The 21,655-nt window shown below is 42.6% G+C and overlaps 1 protein-coding gene across 2 annotated transcripts in view; it reads left to right on the top strand.

Moving 5' to 3' along the window:
- LOC127220442 (thioredoxin domain-containing protein 11-like) overlaps positions 1–21,655 on the top strand; it is a 49,469-nt gene that overhangs the window by 24,362 nt on the left and 3,452 nt on the right. The window contains exons 3-8 of one of the 2 annotated variants that reach the window (XM_051182660.1): positions 4,801–4,913; positions 7,013–7,213; positions 10,968–11,760; positions 14,611–14,753; positions 15,113–15,222; positions 19,625–19,705. In XM_051182660.1, the coding sequence (XP_051038617.1) occupies positions 4,801–4,913; positions 7,013–7,213; positions 10,968–11,760; positions 14,611–14,753; positions 15,113–15,222; positions 19,625–19,705 (1,441 nt within the window). The remainder of the gene's footprint in view (positions 1–4,800; positions 4,914–7,012; positions 7,214–10,967; positions 11,761–14,610; positions 14,754–15,112; positions 15,223–19,624; positions 19,706–21,655) is intronic. The other variant, XM_051183277.1, reaches the window with a different exon arrangement.

Genomic DNA, 21,655 nt, shown 5'->3' on the forward strand with positions numbered 1-21,655 from the left:
AGGACTGGCAATAGTTTATGCATAGGAAATAAGCATTTGTGTAGCAAATGTGTGTCCATTTCTGTGAAGGACTTTCATTTAGTAGACATGTTTGTCATTGGAGTCTGAGGTCATCATCATAAGTACGCTGGGGAGGGAGTCACCAGCTACATTGAAAGAGTTGTCACCCTCTTTTAACACAATCCTCTTATTCTCCTTTTCCCAATTCATCAAAAATTCTGGGGGGGGGCAGGGAGAGAAATTAGAAGCTAATGAGAATAAAATAAGGGTTGTTTCTAGGCCACACTGATTTGCCTATTGGAATGTTACTGTTTTCCAATATAAATAAGAAAAATTTACCCAGAAGAGAAATTTCCCTAGAGGTAAATTATGTCTTAGTCATACTGACTAAATGCCATGTAGCTTAATCTGGTGATACTTATTATGAAGTAGACCATGACATACTTATCTTTAGGTGTCTGTATGCTATGTCTCTTGACCCAGTCAGTATTCCTTTTTTGTTCAGATCCCTAGGGATTAGCTCACACAGAAGTCTCCTGGAGGTCTAAGAGTTCTGCCTTGCTCATTTCTGGCTTGTTTTTTTTTTTTGGGGGGGGGGGGGGGATCCTTGGGTATAGTACTCCCAGCATACCAAACACTGTAGGCCTCTGAGACAGTTAAATTGTATAAGCTAAGTTTGTAGTTAAGAGTTTGATGTCTCTTTCTGAAGGAGGGGTTACAAGTGACAGAGACTACTGTTGTAGACCATTCTGGTGCTTGCTTTAAACTTCTTATGTTGATATAAGTATTAATTGCAAACTTGATATACTTCTTCCTGTAAAATACCACCAGTATGATTTTTATAAACGTCTGTATGTGTAAAAAGTAAAGTTTTAGAATTGCAATATGTTGGAATTGTTAGGCTCTGCTTTGTTCAGGCAACCTGTCCATTGATACTGATGCAAACTGGCCTTTGAATGGGCCCATTCAGCTTCTGGGTCACGCTGTCACTTTTGATTCTTCTGTTGCTGGGTATCATGCTGGTCACTTTGACAGTCTACCAAATCAGTGTCCTTATTGGCTAATTTTCTTGTTCTAACTACAGCTGTTCGACAGGATTCAGCATTTTCCTTTCTATGTGCAGTGTCATTTAGGCACTGGCAGTTCATCATACTTTATCTTAAGTGCTGCTTTTTTCCCCTGATATTTTCATTATCTGAACTTAATATGTTTACAATTTAAATTTTTAAAGGGACTTTGGGAATGGCTCAATGATAGAGTGTTTGTTAGCATGTGGAAGGCCCAAGGTCCATCCCTAGGACTGTAACACACATTTCTTTCCCCTTCTATCTATCAGCTTCTTCTGTAAGAGCCTGGTGCCTTTCAGTGTAGATTGATACTTGGAGATGAAGATCTGAGTGCTGGGTGTACTCTTTGACAGTATCAGGGAGACCTCACTTCAAGATCTAGCAGATAGAATAGGAAGCACGTGTGTTTATGCCCTTGTGATGCTAAAGCATCCACATTTTTATGTTGCATACATAATGTGTAAATTAAAAGCCAACTTATACAATGTTCTCTGATTCCAGTATAGCACACTTTAGTCTCCCCTCCTACAACTTCTTACCCTACTAGTAAATATCCTGGTGTCCAAGGTGATAGTATATTTACATACAAAGAAATATTAGTAGTAGTTTCAGAATTGCTAGTTTATAGCCTTATGGAAAACATCTTCTTTCCTTCCTTCCTTCCTTCCTTCCTTCCTTCCTTCCTTCCTTCCTTTTACCTTCCAATCCCAGTTCCCTCTTCCCCCTTTCCTCCCGTTCTCCCCTTCCTCCCATCCCACCTCCCATCTGCTCCTCAGAGAGGGTAAGGCCCTAGGATATCAGCTAAGTCTGTCCCATCTCCTCCTTGAGGCAGGACCAAGGCACCCCCCCTTTCCATGTCTAGCTGAGCAAGGTGTCTCTCCATAGAGAATGGGCTCCACTAAGTCAGTTTATACACTATAGTTAGATCTTGGACCCACTGCCAGGGGCTTCATATGCTGTCCAAGCCTGTATTCAGGGGGCCTAGTTCATTCCTATGCTGGTTCCACAGTTGACAGTGCAAAGTCAGTGATCTTTCACTAGCTCTGGTTAGCTGATTCTATTGTTTTCCCATCATGGTCTTGACTCCTTTGTTCATATTATTGCTCCTCCCTCACTTTGATTATACTCCAGGAGGTCTGTGCAATGGTTAGTTATATAACTTTGCATCTGCTTCCATCTGTTTCTGGAAGAGGGATCTAGCTTCTCTGGGGTTTTGGATTGTAGGCTTTGCTTTATGTCTGGTATTAACTTACGAGTGAGTACATACTATATTTGTCTTTCTGGGTCTGGGTTACCTTACCCAGTATGGTTTTTCCCCCCCTAGTTCTGTCCATTGGCTTGCAAATTTAAAGATACTGCTTCTCACTACTGAGTAATACTCCATTGTGTAAATGTACCACATTTTCTTTATCCATTCTTTGATTGAGGGGTATCTAGGTGGGAAACATATTTCTTAATGATGTTTATGGACTTGGTTCATTTCTCTTTGCTCTTACTTTTATGTCTTTTAGTAACTGAGGTGGGCTCTTTCTCCTTCACTCCTCACTATGGTATTAATCATTTGCAGTTAAGTTTATTTGCTAGAACCAGCAGTCTACAGTAGGTTCTCTCCATTTCCCTTGATTTAGTTTTTGGATTATGTGAAACATAACTGTGCCTCTGAGTCAAGTGCAGACAGCCCTGCTCAGGGATATGCAGGCCTCCTTACAAACTACTCTTTTTACTTTTTGGTTTATTCTTCCTGTATTTCTCTTGTGTCACTTTAAACTTGTCAGGTTTGTGTTTAGAATTGTTTACCATGGTAGAAAAGGCATTCCCACTATTCTCAGCTGCTCCTCACCTGGCAATGCTGGAAGGAAGGGTACAGGATTGAAGAACACTTTCTTTGTTATTTTTGAGACGGGATCTCTAGCTGTCCTGGAATTCGCTCTGTAGACCAGCCTGGCCTCAGACACACAGAGATTCACTTATCTCTGCCTCCAAGTGCTGGAACTAAAGATATGTGCCACCACACCTGGTTGAGGATGACACTTTTGTGTGTTGATGCCTTCATACTTTTATACTTTGTCTCCTTGGTTATGAGTTGGTAGCATTCAAAGTTTAAGATCTTATGTAACATCTGTAATAAGGCAGGGAAAGGACACACTCTTCCCTCTACTGTCTTACTCACCCCTATATTTTAGAATTTTCAAACACCACATTGCATGTTCCTTGAAAAATAGCAAAGACTAAACAGGTAAGTGCTCTTGCTACCAACCTGACAGCCTGAGTTCTATCCCAGAACCTATACCAAAGGTGGTCCTTTAACCTCTGTACTGGTGATGTGGCAGGTCTACACACAGTACATTTAAATTTAGTTATTTGTTTATTTTTAGTAACAGAAGCATCATAGATGAGGATATAACTCTCTTTGTGTCCCAACACCAAACCAGTTTTACTTTCCTTAGAGATGGGTCTCCATATTCTGCCCAGCTTGGTCTTAAGCTCTTCCTAGGCTCAAGCATTCCTCTTGCTTCAGTCTTCAGAGTGTCTGGGCTATTGTGTTCTTTATACACATTTACTCCCATGTGCCCATAAGAAAAGAATACTGTTTTCCAACTAAGAGCTTTTTGTTTTGTTTTCTTTAGACAGCAGTTCTGCTGCTGTCTTGGAGATGTTTCTGTACTTTATGATAGTTCTGCCTCCTCATCCCTTCCAGCTGAATGGTGTCTGCTAGCTAGTGTCCCTGAATGTGACTCCTAGGACACACATGAGATTGCTACTGGTATCCCTTCTTGGTCCTAACAGTCCAGTAACTTCTCCCTCAAGTCCTAGATTTTACCTTCTCTGCTGGCATTGTTATCAGAGCTACCATTGCTCTGCTGGCCATTGATACTCTCTATTTCCTAAGCCTAAATTTTAGGTAGTTTGGCAAAAGTGGAATTGTTTTGTTTTACTCCAAGTGAGATTGATCATTTTTCAATGTAGGAATTAGCCAGTTCCATTTCTTTTCTGTGGTGTGACCATTTTAATCATTTTTATATGTCAGTTTGTGTGAGTTCTTTGTATATGCTAGGTTCATTTATTTCACATATATTTAGTGTCATGCAGTGCCACTCAGTTGGTAGAATGCTTGCCTAGCATGGATAAAACCCTGGGTTTGATCCCTAGCACCCCATAAACTGCTTGTGGTAACACATCTCTATAATTCCAGTACTGGAAAGATCAGAAGTTCAGAGTCATTTATTGCTAGGGTACCAGCAATAAATAAGAGCATGAATTCTTAGGAGGAATTTGGATGAAGAAAAATCTAAATAAATAAGACAATAATATAGGTACTTAAAGTGCCATCAAGATAGGATAGAGTCCCAACATCTCCCCAGAGCGTCTGTCTCTTGGGTACTTGCTATTAGGTGGTTAGTCAGGGAAGGGGAGAACAAGATGATTGATAAGAAGGAGCTGGCCATGTCCAAAGACACCAGCTTGTACCTTGTACCTTCAGAGGTAGGCTTGTCTGAGCAAGGGGAACAGGGTGGCAAAGCAGACAGGCCAGTTTGTTGCAAGTGGCTGTAGTCTCCTCAGCCTAAGTGACTAGAGTGATGAGTCCAACTCCTACAGCTGGTCCTCCTGGGGCCAGGCCAGGTTAGCAACAACCTTGCCTGAGGGGACAGGCACTTTAGGACTGGATCAATGGGTTTGTGATTGTTTTAAGGCCTAGGCCTCCTCTTTAATAAAGGAAAATTTTCTGTTTCAGATTACCTAGGAACAGTACGATTTGGGGTTATCACAAATAAACATCTTGCGAAACTGGTATCCTTAGTACACTCTGGAAGTGTGTATTTACATAGACATTTCAACACATCACTTGTAAGTATTTTAAAATCACATTTGTATTAGTGCAGTGGTTCTTAACCTTATTGTAGGTCACAGACTCAATGAGAACTGGATGAAATGTATGGACCTCTCCCTAGGAAAGAGCAAGTGATTTTATGTGCAAATTGAGAATTCCTATAAGCCCACCCTAGAGCCCAGCCCCTGGTAAGAATCTGTGCATTAGAGGGTCTTAAATGTGCTATTTAGACCGTGTTTGCTTAGTACTTAAATTGTGATACAGCTTTGTTAGTTGCCCTTCCTGAGTGAAACTGTGGTTACTCAGTTGGTGATTTCTTACTCTAGGCCCACATTCTCTGAGATTAGCTTCCACTGGGCAGTGTTGTTCATTTGTTCTTATATGAAGAGCAGGGATGTGAGGGGCTTTTCTCCTACAGTAACAGTGGAGTGTCCAAGTTCTTGTCAAGAGATAGGGAGAAGTGGGTAGCTTCTCACCTCAGAGATTCTAAGTTCTCATTTCTCCTTTGTTCCCTGATTTTATTTGCTACTTTGCTGGGATTGCTGCCACTTACCTACTTCTGAGCCTTAAGCTTCACATCTGTGTCCTTGCAACTTCCACAGTCATTGCTGACAGGTTTTCTGAAGTATTTTATATTTAGTCATATTATTAATTTTGTTACACACAGAGACACACACACACAGACACACACAGACACACACACACACACACACACACACACACACACACACGGAGGTCCAAGGACAATTTGCAGAAGTTGATTTTCTCCTTTCATCATATATGTCATAGGAGTGCCTTTATCCATTGAGCCTTCTTGCTGGCCCTCTGAGGTGTTTTCATTGTTGACAAGATTGCTGGCTTTCAACAGGATCATTGGCTTTGAGATCCAATGACGATTTCTGCCCTTAGCTCAGGGTCATGGATCTTTCCAAATGCTATTGAGCCCCCACCACAGAGTGTCCCTTGTTTGCCAGTCATTTTAGCATCTGCCTAACTCTCATATCTCAGATATTGTGCTTTTCTTCTTGCTATTTATATTCCTAAATGTATTTTTGTGTTTTCCAAATGGAAGTGTTCATGATGTGTTTTAAACCCTCATTGTCGTACTCTGAGCATCACCGCTGTGGTTGCCTCTCCCACTGCCTGCTCACTTTCCTTGTGCCCATATAGCTTTTCACCTCATCTGCTTTGCTAGCTCTCATTTTCTTACACCATTGTTTTTGCCTGTATATATTTATAGCACAGGGCTTCAAGGAAGAGTAAATGGAGAAAAGGAGAACTGTGAAGTCATTCTGAAACTGTCCAGGCTTGCTGCCTCAGTTGGGTGCTTTCATTTGTTTATCAGCTGATGCCTTTTATCAAGTGAAGTATCTTAAAAAGCAGAGGTAGTGGCACGGTCATCATGTGGTCGCATTCCAGTCTCCATTCTGGTGGTCACCACATGCTTCATCTTGTGAGACCTTTCACTCTGGAAATTACTTGAAGCTCTGGTTTATTGTCATTGGACTTTCAAAAGTACTTTCATATTACAGAAGAACAAAGCAATAATACCACTACACACAAAGTGTGACCTGGGCCTTGCGTAAGCTTAGGTTACTCACTAATTTACCCAGTTACTGGTGTGACCATCACCAAAGCCTGTGTAGCCTCTGCGTAGTGGAAACTCCATTCTGACCTCTAGGACAGGACTTGATAAGCTAAGGTTAAGCTCTAACATCCCGTCACCAAGGACGGTAGGACTAGATTCTTTTATAAGTACCTCGTGGTGCTCTGTAACTCTCCTTAGACTGGGGGACTAGAGGTCATTACAGCTACCTAAAGGCAGGGAGAGTACTTGTGGATAGGTGAGTCTATCTCAGCAAAAGGCAAACCCAGTGATGTGAAAGCGACATCCTGCTCCCATGGTGACTTTCTCCCCACTTGTTGAGGACACTCGTGAGACTGTGTGGAGTGGTGGGCTGAGTGTTGGCTTTACAGCCAGCAGTGGTGCCTTTTCTGGGTGCTTTTTTTCTCCCTCACAGTGCAGCTTGACCAGGCCTCTGGAGGACAGTGCTGGCACTTTGGCTCTGCTGTGTCTTACTCACCTGTTTTATTCTTTTGAATTTGTCCTTGGCAGGTCTTCCCCAGGGAAGTAATGAACTTCACAGCTGAGAACATCTATAAGTGGGCCTCAGAAAACCAGGAGACCCTGTTCCGATGGCTACAGCCCCATGGAGGCAAGAGTCTGCTGTTGAACAATGAGCTGAAGAAAGGACCAGCACTCTTCCTATTCATACCTTTTGATCCCTTAGCTGAGAGGCATCCTCTCCTGGATGAGGTAGGAGTCCTGGTGATCCTCTCATAGCTCTTCTTCCAAGTTCAGAGTGGCTTTCAGGTATAGTAGCTGTGGCTCAGTGGTTTGTGCCTGGGTTAGGGATTTCTCCCACATTCTCCGACCATCGTTATTTGTTGATCTCGTGAGGGGTGACTAGGAGGGAAGGGAAATTGCTTCCCCAGATATAGACCAGGTGACTGCACTAATGTTCCTGTTTACAAGGTATTAGGATCACAAGCAAACTGATAAGGCCTAGGAAGTGCCACTGTCATGGGGCTGCCAGCTTTGGCCATCCTGGGGTCAGTAACACGGTGGCCAGGTGAAGCTGCAGTGGTGCTGTGTACCTTTTTCTCTAGATGGTTCTTGTTGCATGGATAGACAGATTTCCAGAGACAGGTGCTGCAGGAGTCTTCCCACCCTCTCTCCTTTCTGGAACATCCATTCTTTCTAGGCGTGAGTTTATTTTATACATGGATCATTTGGAAGCACTTAGAGGAACAATAACAATCAGCAGGAGAGAGCCTAGGATTGCTAAATTGGATTTATTAGGTTTTTATTTTTTTCTTTCCCTCAAGAATCCCTTAATTGGCTCAAACCAGAATCTGACAGCCAGTGTAGCAGAGATCAGGCCAGGCAGACATAGTGCTCTGGAGTCTGGGGCAGAACTTTTCACCAGCCAAGACTCACTCTGATGTTCTTCAGCATTTGGTCCAAGTTGTTATCCCCACTGGGAACCTTCTGACTGATGCCACAGTCTGGCTTTAAAAGAAGAAAGGAGAGAGCAATGAAGTAGTTCTGTTCCTTCCACTGAACTAGTCTTAAGACTTCATTTCTTTAGAAAATGTGCACTGCATGAATGTTTTATGGTCCAAAAGTCTCTTTTCCATGCCCAGGCCTCTGTGCCATCTAGATTAAAAGCCATCTAGGTGTGCAGGAAAGGTAGCTATGGCTGTGACTTTTTACTTTTGGGATATTGTCTTCCTTGACTTGGGCATGAAGAGAGGTGGGTCTAGACCCTCACTCCAGAGGGCTGAGGTTGAATTTGGCACCAGAGGGAGGCTTTGCTTTTGTTCTCAGATGAGCATCTCCCCACATCTTCTGTTTCTAGCATCTGCTGGCAGGCCTTTTTAAAAATCAGTTTCACCTGTGACTCTTCACAGGATTCCTAGGGTGCTGTATAGTAGGTGGAGTCTATATGGGCAGGGTGGCCCCTCTTAATATTGTGCATTCCTGAGACAAGCATCATCTACCCAGCACCTTCCTTCATGTGCCGTGTCAGTCTGGCCAGTGTTCACTGGGTACTGGGAGCTCATAGGGAAAGAAGTGTGTGGTAACTACAGGTGTCTGGTCTCAGAAACTGGTCCTGTTGAGAACTAAGAGCCTGCTCATTAGTCAGAGGACAATCAGGCTCCCGCCAGGCCTGGTCAGTAAGGAAAAGAGGGAAGTGATATCCCAGAGAACAGGATCCTAGCAGAAGGGGAGGAGGGGCTTGGGAAAAGCATCATACTTTAGTAAGGAGAGCTAAATGCTCAATAGAGAGTTCAGGGCAGCTTTGTTTTTCATTGTGGGCCTAGATCTGGGCAGACAATTGAGGGCATAGTAGGCAAGGACCCTTATGATGGTTGTGGGCTTTGTGTAGGTTGTAAGTGACCAAATGGTGGCTGTACCAAGCCTAGGAGTGGGCAACTGCCTTTACATATATGCCACTAGCATGGACACCTCACACTTGCATGTGTACACACAAAGAAAACATAGATCCTGACACCAGGGACACTGTTCCCTAGTGTTCCTACAGCATTCTTGAGACATCATGCTGTATATTATGCAACACACTAATCAAAGAAAATGTCTGTCTCAGCCTGCAGTGTCCTTTTGACTTGTTCTCCACTCTGAGTGATCTTTCAGGCATTCACAGCACGAGTCAAGTAAGCAGAGGCATCTGGACTTAAGAGATTTCTTTAATTGAAGACAACAGAAATATTGACACCACAGAAGGCATTTATAATTGTTTACCAAGTTCTTAATTGTTTATATTAATTATGACATAAATTGAAACACATTAACAGGATGTACCATGAATTTTGTTTTCTAAACTGTTTCTGTAATGGGCTTGTGATAGGAGAGAAGTAGGAGGCCTCACCCCTCTAGAGCATGGCTGCTGTGTGAGGTATTAGGAACCAGACAAGGAAAGAAAATGGTCTAGGAACATTGTTATCTTTCTGTAATGAATATTCATATTTGGGAAGATTTTATAAAATACAGCAGTGGATCTTAAAGTTTTATGGGGTGTGCAGGGCCCTGGGAAGTAGTTATCTGTTACTTTATCCTTGAATATAAACCAGTCCAGGAAGAGTGGAAGGTTCCAGGGTTCTTTGTGGGTTGGGTTGTCAGGGTCTGTCCTGTTGCTGTCAAGAATCTTGTCCACTCCAAAGCAATACAGAGAAACCCTGTCTCAAAAAACAAACAAACAAAAAACAAAACAAAACAAAAAAACAACAAAACAAAACAAAAAGAATATTGTCCAAAAAGGAGGATGATGTTTGTATGTGTGAGGGGTAATTTAAGACACTAGTTAACCACCTAAAGTGATGTTTTATTCCAAGAGCTAGTCTGAAAATACATTTTTTTTTTTTTGAGAGACAGGGTTTCTCTGTATTGTTTTGGAGCCTGTCCTGACACTCACTCTGTAGACCAGGCTGGCTTCGAACTCACAGAGATCTGCCTGTCTCTGCCTCCCAAGTGCTGGGATTAAAGGCATGCACCACCAACGCCCAGCTGTAAATACATTTTGTCAGGGACTAGGAGTGCAGAAGCTAGTTCATTTACCATTCAGAGTGGGATTGCCGTTACCTGAGCAGCCTCCCAATTTGAGGGTCTTAGGAACAGCCGGAGGAGGAGGCAGGGTCCTTGACCAGGCATCAATAAAGGGTTCTGTTCTGTTCTAAATGGGATGATATAAGCCTGGAAAGGCAAATGGGCCAGAGTATAACTTTATCCTACAGGTAATAGAAACCACCAAGTATCACTTGGCCAAGAAGTATCCATTATGCTTAGGCTCGTACTTTAGAAGTTAGGAAGAGGGGATGATGGCCTGAGGAGACTGAATGAACAGAGATGTGAATGAGCTGGTTTCTAGCCACAGTGGTGCAGGGAGGGGGAAGAGGTGCTCTAGAAAGGAAAGATGGGCATGGACAGTTGGGAGCAAGCTGGATTGGGGATCTCCTGGAAGGTATGAATATATTTGGGAGTATAGATGCTGTAAATTTACTTAAATCTACACATGTGTTTGTATAGTTTTCAGAGTTACTAAAGATGGAGAAAAAAATGACAGCATAGGGAAATGTTAACAGTGTGAAGAAAGTACACTCACCTGGAAGGCGAGTCTGTTCTGATTCTTTTAATGGTCTGGACACATCCCTGAGCTGGACTTCATTTATCTATGGTAGGCAGACGTTTCTATAACCTTCTAACTCAGAACAATGGTTCAGTGCTTGCTGATAGAGGGGCAGTGTTGTAAAAAACAGACTTGTGGCACACACCTTCAATTCCAGTACTTGGTGGATCTCTGTGTGTTCAAGGCCGGGCTGATCTACAGAGTGAGTTCCAGGGCAGTTAGAGGTGGAGAGTTTTGGTATGACCACTTCTCCTTTGAGGCAGGCTTGGCCTGGGCTTCTGCCTGTAACTTAGGGATGCTTTAGAGGCCACCTTCTCTATATCCATAACCCGTGTCTCTTACCAGCTCTGCCCTGTCTTTCAGATCACCGAAGTGGCCTTGGAGTACAATAACTGTTATGGGGACCAGGTGGTGGAGCGCCTCCTTCAGCACCTTCGGCGGGTGGAGGCACCTGTGTTCCAATCCCTGGCACCAGAGCTGCCAGCCCCATTGCCTGATGTTCAGCTGATGGCAGCGTCCCCCTGCTGCAACACAGTGGTGCTGCCACAGGGGCCAGCCCTCTCCAGGACCCACAATGTCTGTGAGCTATGTGTCAACCAGACAGTGGGTGGTACCAAGCCAAGCTCAGTGAGCGTGCCACAGTGCAGCTTCTTCGAGATGGCAGCTGCTCTGGATTCTTTCTACCTCAAGGAGCAGACTTTTTATCACATGGTGTCGGGCAGCACAGAATGCAGCAATTTTTTAACCTCCTACAGCCCTTTCAGCTACTGCTCTGCATGTTGCAGGACCATATCCCGGGGCATGGCAAGCTTCACTGGCTCTGAACAGGATGTTTTTACAGCCCCGGCTATCACATTCTCTTCCCTTGAGAAGAACTGTGAGGCTGCTGCCCCAAGCTCCATTCCTCACATTGAGGAGAACGGGTACCACCTCCCTGAAGTGGGCCTCACTAGCACAACCTTCACAGGCCTGAGCTGCAGAACCAACAAGACCCTGAATATCTACCTTTTGGATTCCAATTTATTTTGGTTATATGCAGAGAGACTAGGTGCGCCAAGCTCTGCTCCTGTAAAGGAGTTTGCCACAATTGTTGATGTGAAAGAAGAATCGCACTATATCTTGGACCCCAAACAAGCCCTCATGAAGTTCACTCTAGGTACTGTAGGTGGTTTGTCTCCCTGAGCATGATAAGCTTTGCTTAGTTTAAGAGCCATAACTTGCATTAATGGTCTCATTATTGCTGATCATGGGGTGATGCCAGCTTCATAGGTCCTTTGAAGTCTTCAGATAAGTTGTCTTTATCTTTGGTCATTTTGAAAAGAAGCCAGTTTGTCTGGTAAATAGAGGAGTAGCTTCTACCTACCGAATTCTAACCCATGGGAACTAAGGGACCTAGACTGGCAACTTCTGTCACATTTCCAAGACCAAGCAAGCACTAATCCCAGGAACCTGACTTCCATGCCAGACAGAATGGTGAGAGCCTTTTTAGTGGGACATGTAGAGGCTGATGAACATGGCCATTAATAGTACCAGCAATCGAAAGGGACCAAAGCAGAAAGGAGTGAGCTTAGACTCTCTTGCTCATTCTTGTTTCACAGGGTTGAATGTATGAGTGTCAGAGCCAGTGGGCCCCATTTGTGTTATTAACGTTTATGGCATGTTGGGGAAGCCTGCCTAAATCCTCAGTCCCTACACTGTAACATACCAGTGTTGAGAGCAGGTTGCAAACCAGTGAAATCCACTTGGGTTGACCTAAGGCTTTACCGTGGGAAAGTTTCACAGAGTTGGCTCCTGGGGCTTGGCAGCAGCAACAGCAAATGGACTCATGCTGTCCTGTTCCCAGGCTTTGCTGAAGTCCCTGACATACAACACAGGAAAGTGAGAATTGAAAAGCCTTGTTAGTTCAGCATCATTGGAAATGCAGGGAGAGCCAGTGCTTGCCAAATGAAGAGAAGAAGAATTTGATAGTGAAAGGGACTTGATTTCCAGGTTGAGAGTATATGAAAGCAGGATAAGCACAGATCCTCTAAGCACTAGTCCTTCTGGCTGTCCTTTCATCAGTTCAGGTGAAGCATTCACATTAGCTACCTTTGTGAAAGGACTCATACAATGTTGGTTTTTCTGTGTCATATCATTATAATTAGAAGAGCTCCTCGATGCTCAAAGCAAACTTGTGATCGATCAGTCACTATACAGAGTCCTGTTATTCCCAATTCATGATATGTTGGTGTAGTGGGTTCTCTTAAAACTACTGTGTAATTTGTTTTGATATTTATTTTTATTTTATGTACATGGATGTTTTGCTGCATGTATGTCTATATACCAACACTTGTGCGGTATCTGCAGAGGCCACAACAGAATGTCAGATCTCTTGGAACTGCTTACAGGTGGTTCTGAGCCACCATGTAGACGCTAGGAATCAAACCTGTGTCCTCTGGAAGAGCAGTCAGTGCTCTTAATTGCTCTTAAATGCTCCCCAGGCATGTAGTTTAAAATTTTATTTTTATTTTTGTATGTGTATGATATTTTGCCTATATGTATGTCTGATACCTAGAGAGGCCAGAAGAGGGGTTGGATCTTCTGGAACTGGAATTATAGGCAATTGTGAGCTACCATGTAGGTGATGAAAACTGAACCCAGGTCCTCTGGAAGAGCAGCCATTGTTCTTCACCGATATGGTGCTGTCTTTCCATAGCATAGCCCCCAACCATGTTTTTGTTACTGTTGTTTTGCTTTTCTCCTTCGAGATAGGTTCTATCTATATAGCCTTGGTTAGCCTAGAATTTACTATATAGACCATGCTGGCCTAAACTCCGAGATCCACCTGCCTCTGCCTTTCAGGCATGGAATTAAAGGTGTGTACCACCACACTCAGGAGAGCATGTAAATTTTAAAGTGATTGGGTTCTCTGGATTCTGTGAGTGATACTCAGCTCAGAGAAGTTCAGACTCATTACTTTGAATTTTAGGATTTCCTGAAATAAGCCCTCTTTGGCTTTCATTTTTCTCTTCTATATCAAGTGGGGACAATCTCATCTGTTGGGCCAGCAGTTTTGAAAATCCTAGAATTCAGAATTTAGATTCAGATTGGGAAGTCTTGGTTTCACAGTCCAAAACTATAGCCATCTAAGTTTTTCAGCTATGCTAAGGACATGTCTAAAGTGTTCACATGACACTTCACTTCCTCCTTTTGCAGAGCAAGTTATTGTCTGTTAAGACCTCCATTAGAGGGAGTTGGAAGAAAGAAGCTAAGTTGAGACTAGTGTTGTTGCTTCACTGAGGCAGAGGATTCTGAGATGGTGGCATTGGTGGGAAGGGTGAGATTGCTGCTTAAATTCGGGCTTTTATTACTTGGTTTATTTATATACTTTTTTCCACCATGTATAATCGAAGAACTTTAATAAAGGGAACCAAAGAGCTACTTGGCCGCAGATTAATGAGCACTAAACACCTTCACATTTGTACTGTCGCTGCATTTATAGTGAGGCTTAAAGAGCTTACTGTCCAAGCAGCCTCTCTTGCAAAAGGTACAGTGTGCATTGCTGTGTGCATTCTCATGCTGTGTGTGTGTGGGGGCAGTCTCTTTGGAAAAGAGCAGGCTGGAATCTCCATTTGTATTTGAACATCCCACCTACATGGTGTTTTGTTAGTAAAGGACTGTCCTCTGAGAGTTGATACTACCAAAGTTAAACATAATGGCAGCCTGGGCACCTTTTTGCCAGGGGTAAAAACATAAGCATGAAGCTAGGTGTGATGGCACAAATCTTTGAAGAGGCAGAGGCAGGTGGATGTCTGAGTTCAAGGCCAGCCTGGTCTACAGAACAAGTTCAGGTCAGCCAGAGCAACAAAGTAAGACACTGTCTCAAAACAAAACAACCCCCCTCCCCAATAAAATAACAACAATAAAAAAAAAAAGTAAGCACGGGACATTGTTTCAGTTTTAAAGTAGATGGGCTATTCTACTTGTACCTAGAGCAAAGATGACCTCATTTTCTCTTCATTTTTAGAGTCTTTTATTCAAAACTTCAGTGTTCTCTACAGTCCCTTGAAAAGGCATCTTACTGGAAGTGATTCTGCCCAGTTTCCGTCTCCCCATTTAATCACTGAAGTGACAACTGATACCTTCTGGGAAGTAACCCTTCGGAAACAGGTACGGGGCTGGAGATGGGACTTCATGGTAGAGCACTTGAGCATATGAGGTTTAGGGGTTCAAGAGTGGAGCAAAAATCAAGCCATCCATTCCTGTTAAATTCTACAGCTGTAGGCATTTAGGGGAAAACTGTCTATTTCTGATATGCAGATTAGTCTAGTGGTGGGACATGAGCAGATTGCATGGTGCTTTTCTAACTGCTAAGACCGTAAAGAAACACGTAATTACAATTACAGGTGGAAAAAAAAAAATGCTCACTATGATTCCTGCACAGTCAGTGACTCAATGCCTTCAGGATTTAGCAGAGCAGGAAATGAGGTCCAGGACCAGATATGAGTAACTATCTCCCCTTCCCACAGGATGTTCTACTGCTCTATTACACAAAGTGGTGCGGCTTTTGCCCGTCTCTCAATCACATCTTCATCCAGCTAGCTCGACTCCTGCCAGAAGATACATTTACTGTGGCTAGGTAAGGACACCAGTCTACAGCATCATGGGTCCTCTTTGCTACCTAACCCATGGTAGGTGGGCTTGAATCCAATGATCATGAAGATGCTTATTGCTGATCAGATTCATAGGCATGCTTGGCTGCTTAAAGGTCCTGGGAAGAGGATGCCCTGAATTACCACCCAGCCCTGGGGACTCAGTTTTGCTTTTGTTTCCCTCTTCATTGGTGGAATCCAGAGGAAGACTTTGTCAATAGCCATGTGTCTACTTTTGTGATTCCATGGATGCTTTATGTGATCTTTTGTGTAAACACATTTTGAATCCTTTTTTTTTTTTTCAACAGACTCTCTCTGTAGTTCAGGATGGCTTGAGCTTACTATGTACTATGGCCTTTAATTCCTGGCATTCCTTCTGCCTTGGTCTACCAAGAGCTTACAGTTATAAGCTACCATACCTGCTTTCAAATACCATTTTAGTTACATTTATTCCTTGAAAGTTGTTTTTGTGGGTATGCATGCTTTGTTTTATTTTGAGAAGAGTCTACTATGTAGCCTAGGCTGGCCTTGAACTCACTATGTAAACCAGATTGACCTTGAACTCAGATCCACCTAACTTTGCCTCTTGGGTGCTGGAATGGAAGATGTATACTGTCATACCCAGCTCCTTGACAGTTTCATATGTATATATAGTGCATCCTAATTATACTCACTGTCTACCTTTGTTCAGTTTTCTCACTTTTCTCCCCATCCTGATTGCATATTGTTTTTTGTTTTGTATTCAAGTTTAACCAGTCACTCACATGCTCATGACTGTGGAGCTACACACCAGAGCATAGAGGACATACCAATGGCTACCCTATTGAAGATCAATATTTACTCTCCCTCAGCGTTAGTGATCAGTAGCTAATGGATCCTCAGGAGGGATAGACCCATGAACCCTTCCCCTATTTATGACTAAATGTTGTGAGTTCATAATTGCAATGGCCATCCCACCCTGTCTTTCCATCTCCCCGAGTTTCTGCCTTCACAGCTGTTGGCTACAGACAGAAAAGCTTTTCTGATAAGAGCTGAGAGCAGCATTTGTCTATGAGTATAAGCATAAATATTTAGGAGGCAGTTTGACACTATGTGCATTCAGTAAAGCAACAATAGTAAGTTTGGTCTTTTGATGAACTTTACAGTACCAGGCATGAATTCCCTCCTCTCCCTCAAATCCAATCAGAAAATACTTCTGCCATTGTTGTGCCTATGGGCACAATTTGCATGGAGGTCAGCATTATAGCATGTAAGGTCTACCCACTTAGTAACATTATTGATGACTTTTCTCTCCCAGCTGCCTGGTAGCATCTTATGGTTAGAAAGGAAGCCCTTCTGTTCCCTTTCCAGCTTGATTTCTCTGTCCTGTACCCAGGGTATGTGGTGTCTGCAATAGGGTCTTACCATCTAATTCTGGTCAGCAACCAAAAACAATCAACAACAATAGCCTGTGCTGTTTGGAGGGTCTCTGGAACCTCATGGCTAACTGATGGGGTAGTATATCTTATTTTTTAAAGTAGGGTCTCTCAGTGAACCTGGAGTTCACCAGTTGGCTAGTCTGGCTAGCCAATGGGTCATGGGATCCTACTATGTCTGCCTCTTAGCACTGGAATTACAAATGTACACCACCATACATGGCTGTGTGTGTGTTCTGGGGATCCAACTCAGGTTCTTATGCTTGTATAATAAGCAATTTCCAAGCCTTTAAATCCAGTTTATAAGGTTGGGAAGTAAGCAGTTTAGCTTTAAGATATAGCTTCTCCATCCTTGCCACTAAATGTGAAAGACAAAATCATGGGGAAAAGATAGCAGAAGATAGAAATACAGTCTTTCTGATGAAAAGATAACAAAAGATAAACTATATTCCAACTTACTTGATGCTCTCTCTCTCTCTCTCTCTCTCTCTCTCTCTCTCTCTCTGTTGGTAGTAGGATTGAACCTGGGACCTCATGCATGCAAAGCAAGTGCTCTACCTCTCAGTTATAAATCCTAGTCCTAATAAAAACATGTTTTAAAGGTAGTCATAAACACATGCATGTTTATATTTTATGTGCTGCTTGCTATGCATTCTCAGTGATAATCAGAACCAAATTTGAAAAGTGACTGTGCTGAGAGATTGTTACATACATAGAGGCTTAAACCTCAGAACACCTAGTAAAGCTGCTGTGTCTATCCATCATTTTCTTTTAACTAATCTGAGGCACAGAAATATTAGGCAGCTGGCTCAGAATTATTAGGGTCCAGTATTCAGAGTCAGGAGTTCATACTTTAGACACGCCACATTTAAAATGGGTTGGGGTTATAGCTTAGGTGATAGAGTACTGTCTAGTATACACAAAGCCCTGGTTCAGTCCACGGCTCTGCATAAACCACGTTTGTGAGCCAGGTGGTAACTCATGCTGGAAATTCCAGCATTCAGAGGATAGAGGAGGTGGGATCAGAAGTTCAAGGCCATTTCAATGTATAATAAATTAGAGGCCAGCCTGGACTACAAGATACCTGTCTTAAAATAGTAAAGGAGTTTTTTTTTAAAGAAATTTTTAAAATAATAAAAAGTTCGGCTAGGTGGTGGCGCCAGTGCACGTCTTTAATCCCAGCACTTGGGAGATAGAGCCAGACAGATCTCTCTCAGTTGGAGGCCAGCCTGATCTACAGAGAATTCCATGACATCTGGAAAAAAAAAAAAAAAGGCTTTAGGACAGGTAAACTCCCGTGTAGACAAAGAATACAGGCATATGACAGAATAAACAACTAGAAAATTATAACCCGAGAAATGTAAATTGAAACACCAATAAAGTGTCATTTACACTTATTAAATTTATAAATGCTTCCAAGTGACAGGATCTTGTATTGATAAAGTTATTGCAGTCAGACATAGCTAATATAATTGACATTTACAAGAAGTTACAAAAAATAATTGTATGTTTCTGACTCGGTAAATTTCATTTTAAGACTTAGAAAATAGAAATTCCATGTGTGTGTGTCAGTAGTGTTGGTATAATGGACAGTTTTGTCCATTGCTAAATCAGTACTTTCATTTAATTAAGTTGCCAAGAATAAAGTGTGAGCTGTATGACTTCTCCTGTGTTAGTTTATAAGCCATACCTGAAAGGATCCCAAAAAGAAAGTCTCCAGGGCCTAGTGCAGTTCCCATGGGTTTTTACAGTATTTTCATCCCACAAGTGACTCTTCATTGTTGACGTGCACATTAGGAGAGAAGAAGCATTCAATTATAAAATATGGTGACCAGTACCGCTTGTCTAAAAGGTGCTCTAGTGTTTTAGATAGGTTTTTACAGGCAGAAGTAGACATGGCATTTTGTTAAAAGATGTGTGTGTGTGGGGGGGTGCATTTGCATTTGGTTGTGCCAATTTTGGAGTTTTCTGTGTGTATATTTGAGACAGAGTATCCTGTTTGGCAGGCTGGCCTCCAACAAGCTGCAGCCAAGGATGACTTTGTGACCCTCTTGCTTTTGTCTTCTGAATGCTGGGACTGTAGGTGTGCACCACTGTGCCTGGTTTAAGAAGGACTTGGCTATAAATTTTGCTCAGTGAGCACTCCACCAACTCAGCTACATTCCTTGCCCATATGCTAGTTTGAGCAAATACATGATACTAGTTTATACTGCCTGATCATCTCACCATTTATTCTTTTTGAAAACCCCCACCAAATTAATAGGTGTATGCGCTGTCATGAATATCCTCCACTTAAAGGATGCCATCAGCCCTATGTATGAATCAGTACACATGGATCCTCAGCCCCTGCCCAGCTAGTGCCTAGTGCCTGTTGCTGGAGGGCCACTCAGCTATAGATAATTCCACAGTAACTGACCACAGGGTGGGTGATTTAGTAGATGTCATTTTTTTTATACTCATAAATTAGTCTGCTGTGGTGGCACATGCCAATAATCCCAGCACTAGGGATGATGAGGCAAGATGGCTGCTGAGAGTTTACTGGCATCCTGGGCTAAATAGTGAGAACCTGACTAGCTGCAGCAGTGAGGCTCCATGATAGGGGACATACGGATTTAAAAAGAAGAAATTGTCATTCCGTTAAGAAAGTGTATGGCCTTCAGATTTGTAGACTGTCAAGTGTAATCTTTAGAGACTTGCTGTGCTCAACAACTTTATTTTTCTAGAACTAATATACCAATTAAAATGCTTGCCAGGTCCTGTTGGCAGATGATGTACTCCTTCACTGAGGTAGCTTGGGAGATTTATGTTTAGTTTTGGGCTCCTGTATTATCCAGGGTAGACAGTGGCACATGTTTTGAAAATGTAGGTGCCTGACTTACACCTGTAGTAAGGGGTTTGGTTCAGCCTGGGGTATAGAAATACTCCAAGTTCTTCAGGTTTGGCCAATCACTTACCAATCATTTCCCTTTGCCAGGATTGATGTGTCTCAGAATGATCTTCCTTGGGAATTCATGGTTGACCGTCTTCCTACTGTTTTGTTTTTTCCTTGCAATAGGTAAGCCAGATTTTTTCTCAGTATGGGGCAGGTGGGATTTTCTTGTTGGAGCCTGAAGATGATGAAATGGGCTTCCACTGTAAATCTTTCATTGTGTTCTAAACTGTTGTTAAAATCATGCCATTAGGGATATAGAATAGAAGAGCACTTGTGTTGGAGTGTCATGTGTAGTGATTTTCGCTTGTTTGTTTGTTTTTGTTTTTTGGAGACAAGATCTCACTATATAGCTCAGCCTCCCAAGTGCTGGGATTAAAAGCATGTACTACCATGCCTGGCATGGACTGTTTTCCTTTGATGCTTGCTCTTCCCTAAGTCTTTCTTACAGAAGCATTCATGTGGCCATGAGAACTCGTTAGCTTTCATACATCTGTGATGCTACAATTGACAGAAAGTGCTCCTGTTTGTGTGGGATGAATCCCGATGATACCCACTGGTCCCTATCACCCAAGGGGATATAGCAGTCCCCTACCCACTACCCTTACCCACTACTCTATTCTTAGGGAGCTCTCTCTGCATGTGTACAGTGTACTCGGAAGTTGTCTGTTACCAACTGTGCTGAGAGCTACAGTAAACAGGAGTGGGACATTAGCAAAGAGAGCCAGGCTTGGCAATGAGCATAGGCCCAAATGTTTCCAAAAAAAAAAAAAAAAAAAAAAAAAAAAGGATGCTGACCCTTTCTCACGCACAACTTCCCTTTGATTGTAGAACAGGTCCACATGGCAATTCATTCACATCCCCTGTGGGAAATGTGTTTGCAGGATCCCTTAGGGAGGGTCCTGGCCCATGTCATAGTCACTGTTAAAAGTCATTATACCACTGTCATGCTCATCAAGCCTCTCTGGGAGGGACTTCCTTGGACTTTGTCATATCGTTGCCTCTGTTTTTGCCCTTTATCTCAAAGAATGTGTGCTGGAATACTTACTGTGGCAGCAGGGGCTTGTCAGATCACACACCAAAAACAGTGTGACTCAGTCTGTTCCACTGCTGGTTCTGCCATTTTCTTTCTAAGATGTGTTAAATTGCCATATAATCAAGAAATCATGGACACTAACACCAGCAATTTCATCTGTGTGGGACATAAGTTGGGCATGTAACATAGTGATATGTAATTTTTGAATTCCAAATATACTTTAAAAAAAAAGTATTAAAGTTACAGCACACAGTAAATGCCTTTGCAGGCAAAGGCTCTCAGCAGGTGGACTAATGAGCATGTGTAAATGGAAGGAAAGACACCTGGAGGACAGGTGCACAAGAGGGACATGTTTAGCCAGCACTCCCTGCCTTGTATATTAAAAGAATGAGTGCAGGCCAGGTATGGATGTTTAATTCCAGCTTGAAAGACTCTGGGCTGTTTGAGTTGAAGGTCATCAGGAGTTATAAAGGGAGACCCTGTGTCCAAAAAAAAAAAAAAAAAAAAAAAAACAGAGAGTCTGGTGAATCAAAGCCTTTATTGTTTGGAATGGGATTTTTCTCATTTCCTAAAATACGATGGTGGGCACAAGTGGAGGTAGTGCATCAGTAGCTGGTCCAGAGAGCATTTGGTATACCCAGAAGGTGGAAGAGGAAAGTGTAATGTGGCTATTACCTGTATAAAAATAAGTAAATAAAAGAGGGCAGGTGATAGAGAGATCCACTGGCCCAGCAGGAAGCAATCATCTGAGTAAGGACTGTGAGGGCCACTAGACAGCTCTAAGAGCTAAAAGTGGCTTGTGACTATCAACTATCAAGTACAAAGGCTCACAGAAGGGGAAATGAAAAAACACTGTTAGATGACATGTAATAAGACTGTTTCTGATATTTTTAGTGAAGTATAAAGCCATACATGCACTAAGGAAAATGTAAATGCTATACAAGGTGGAGATGTGCAGAAGGAGAATTCTGAGGTGTTGATAATGCTAAAGTGTTAAATGCTAAGGTTGCTTCTGAGGTGTGAAGGTTACACGTATTGGA

The sequence above is a fragment of the Phodopus roborovskii genome, unplaced genomic scaffold, assembly GCF_943737965.1.
Source record: "Phodopus roborovskii unplaced genomic scaffold, PHOROB, whole genome shotgun sequence".
NCBI classification, from domain to species: domain Eukaryota; kingdom Metazoa; phylum Chordata; class Mammalia; order Rodentia; family Cricetidae; genus Phodopus; species Phodopus roborovskii.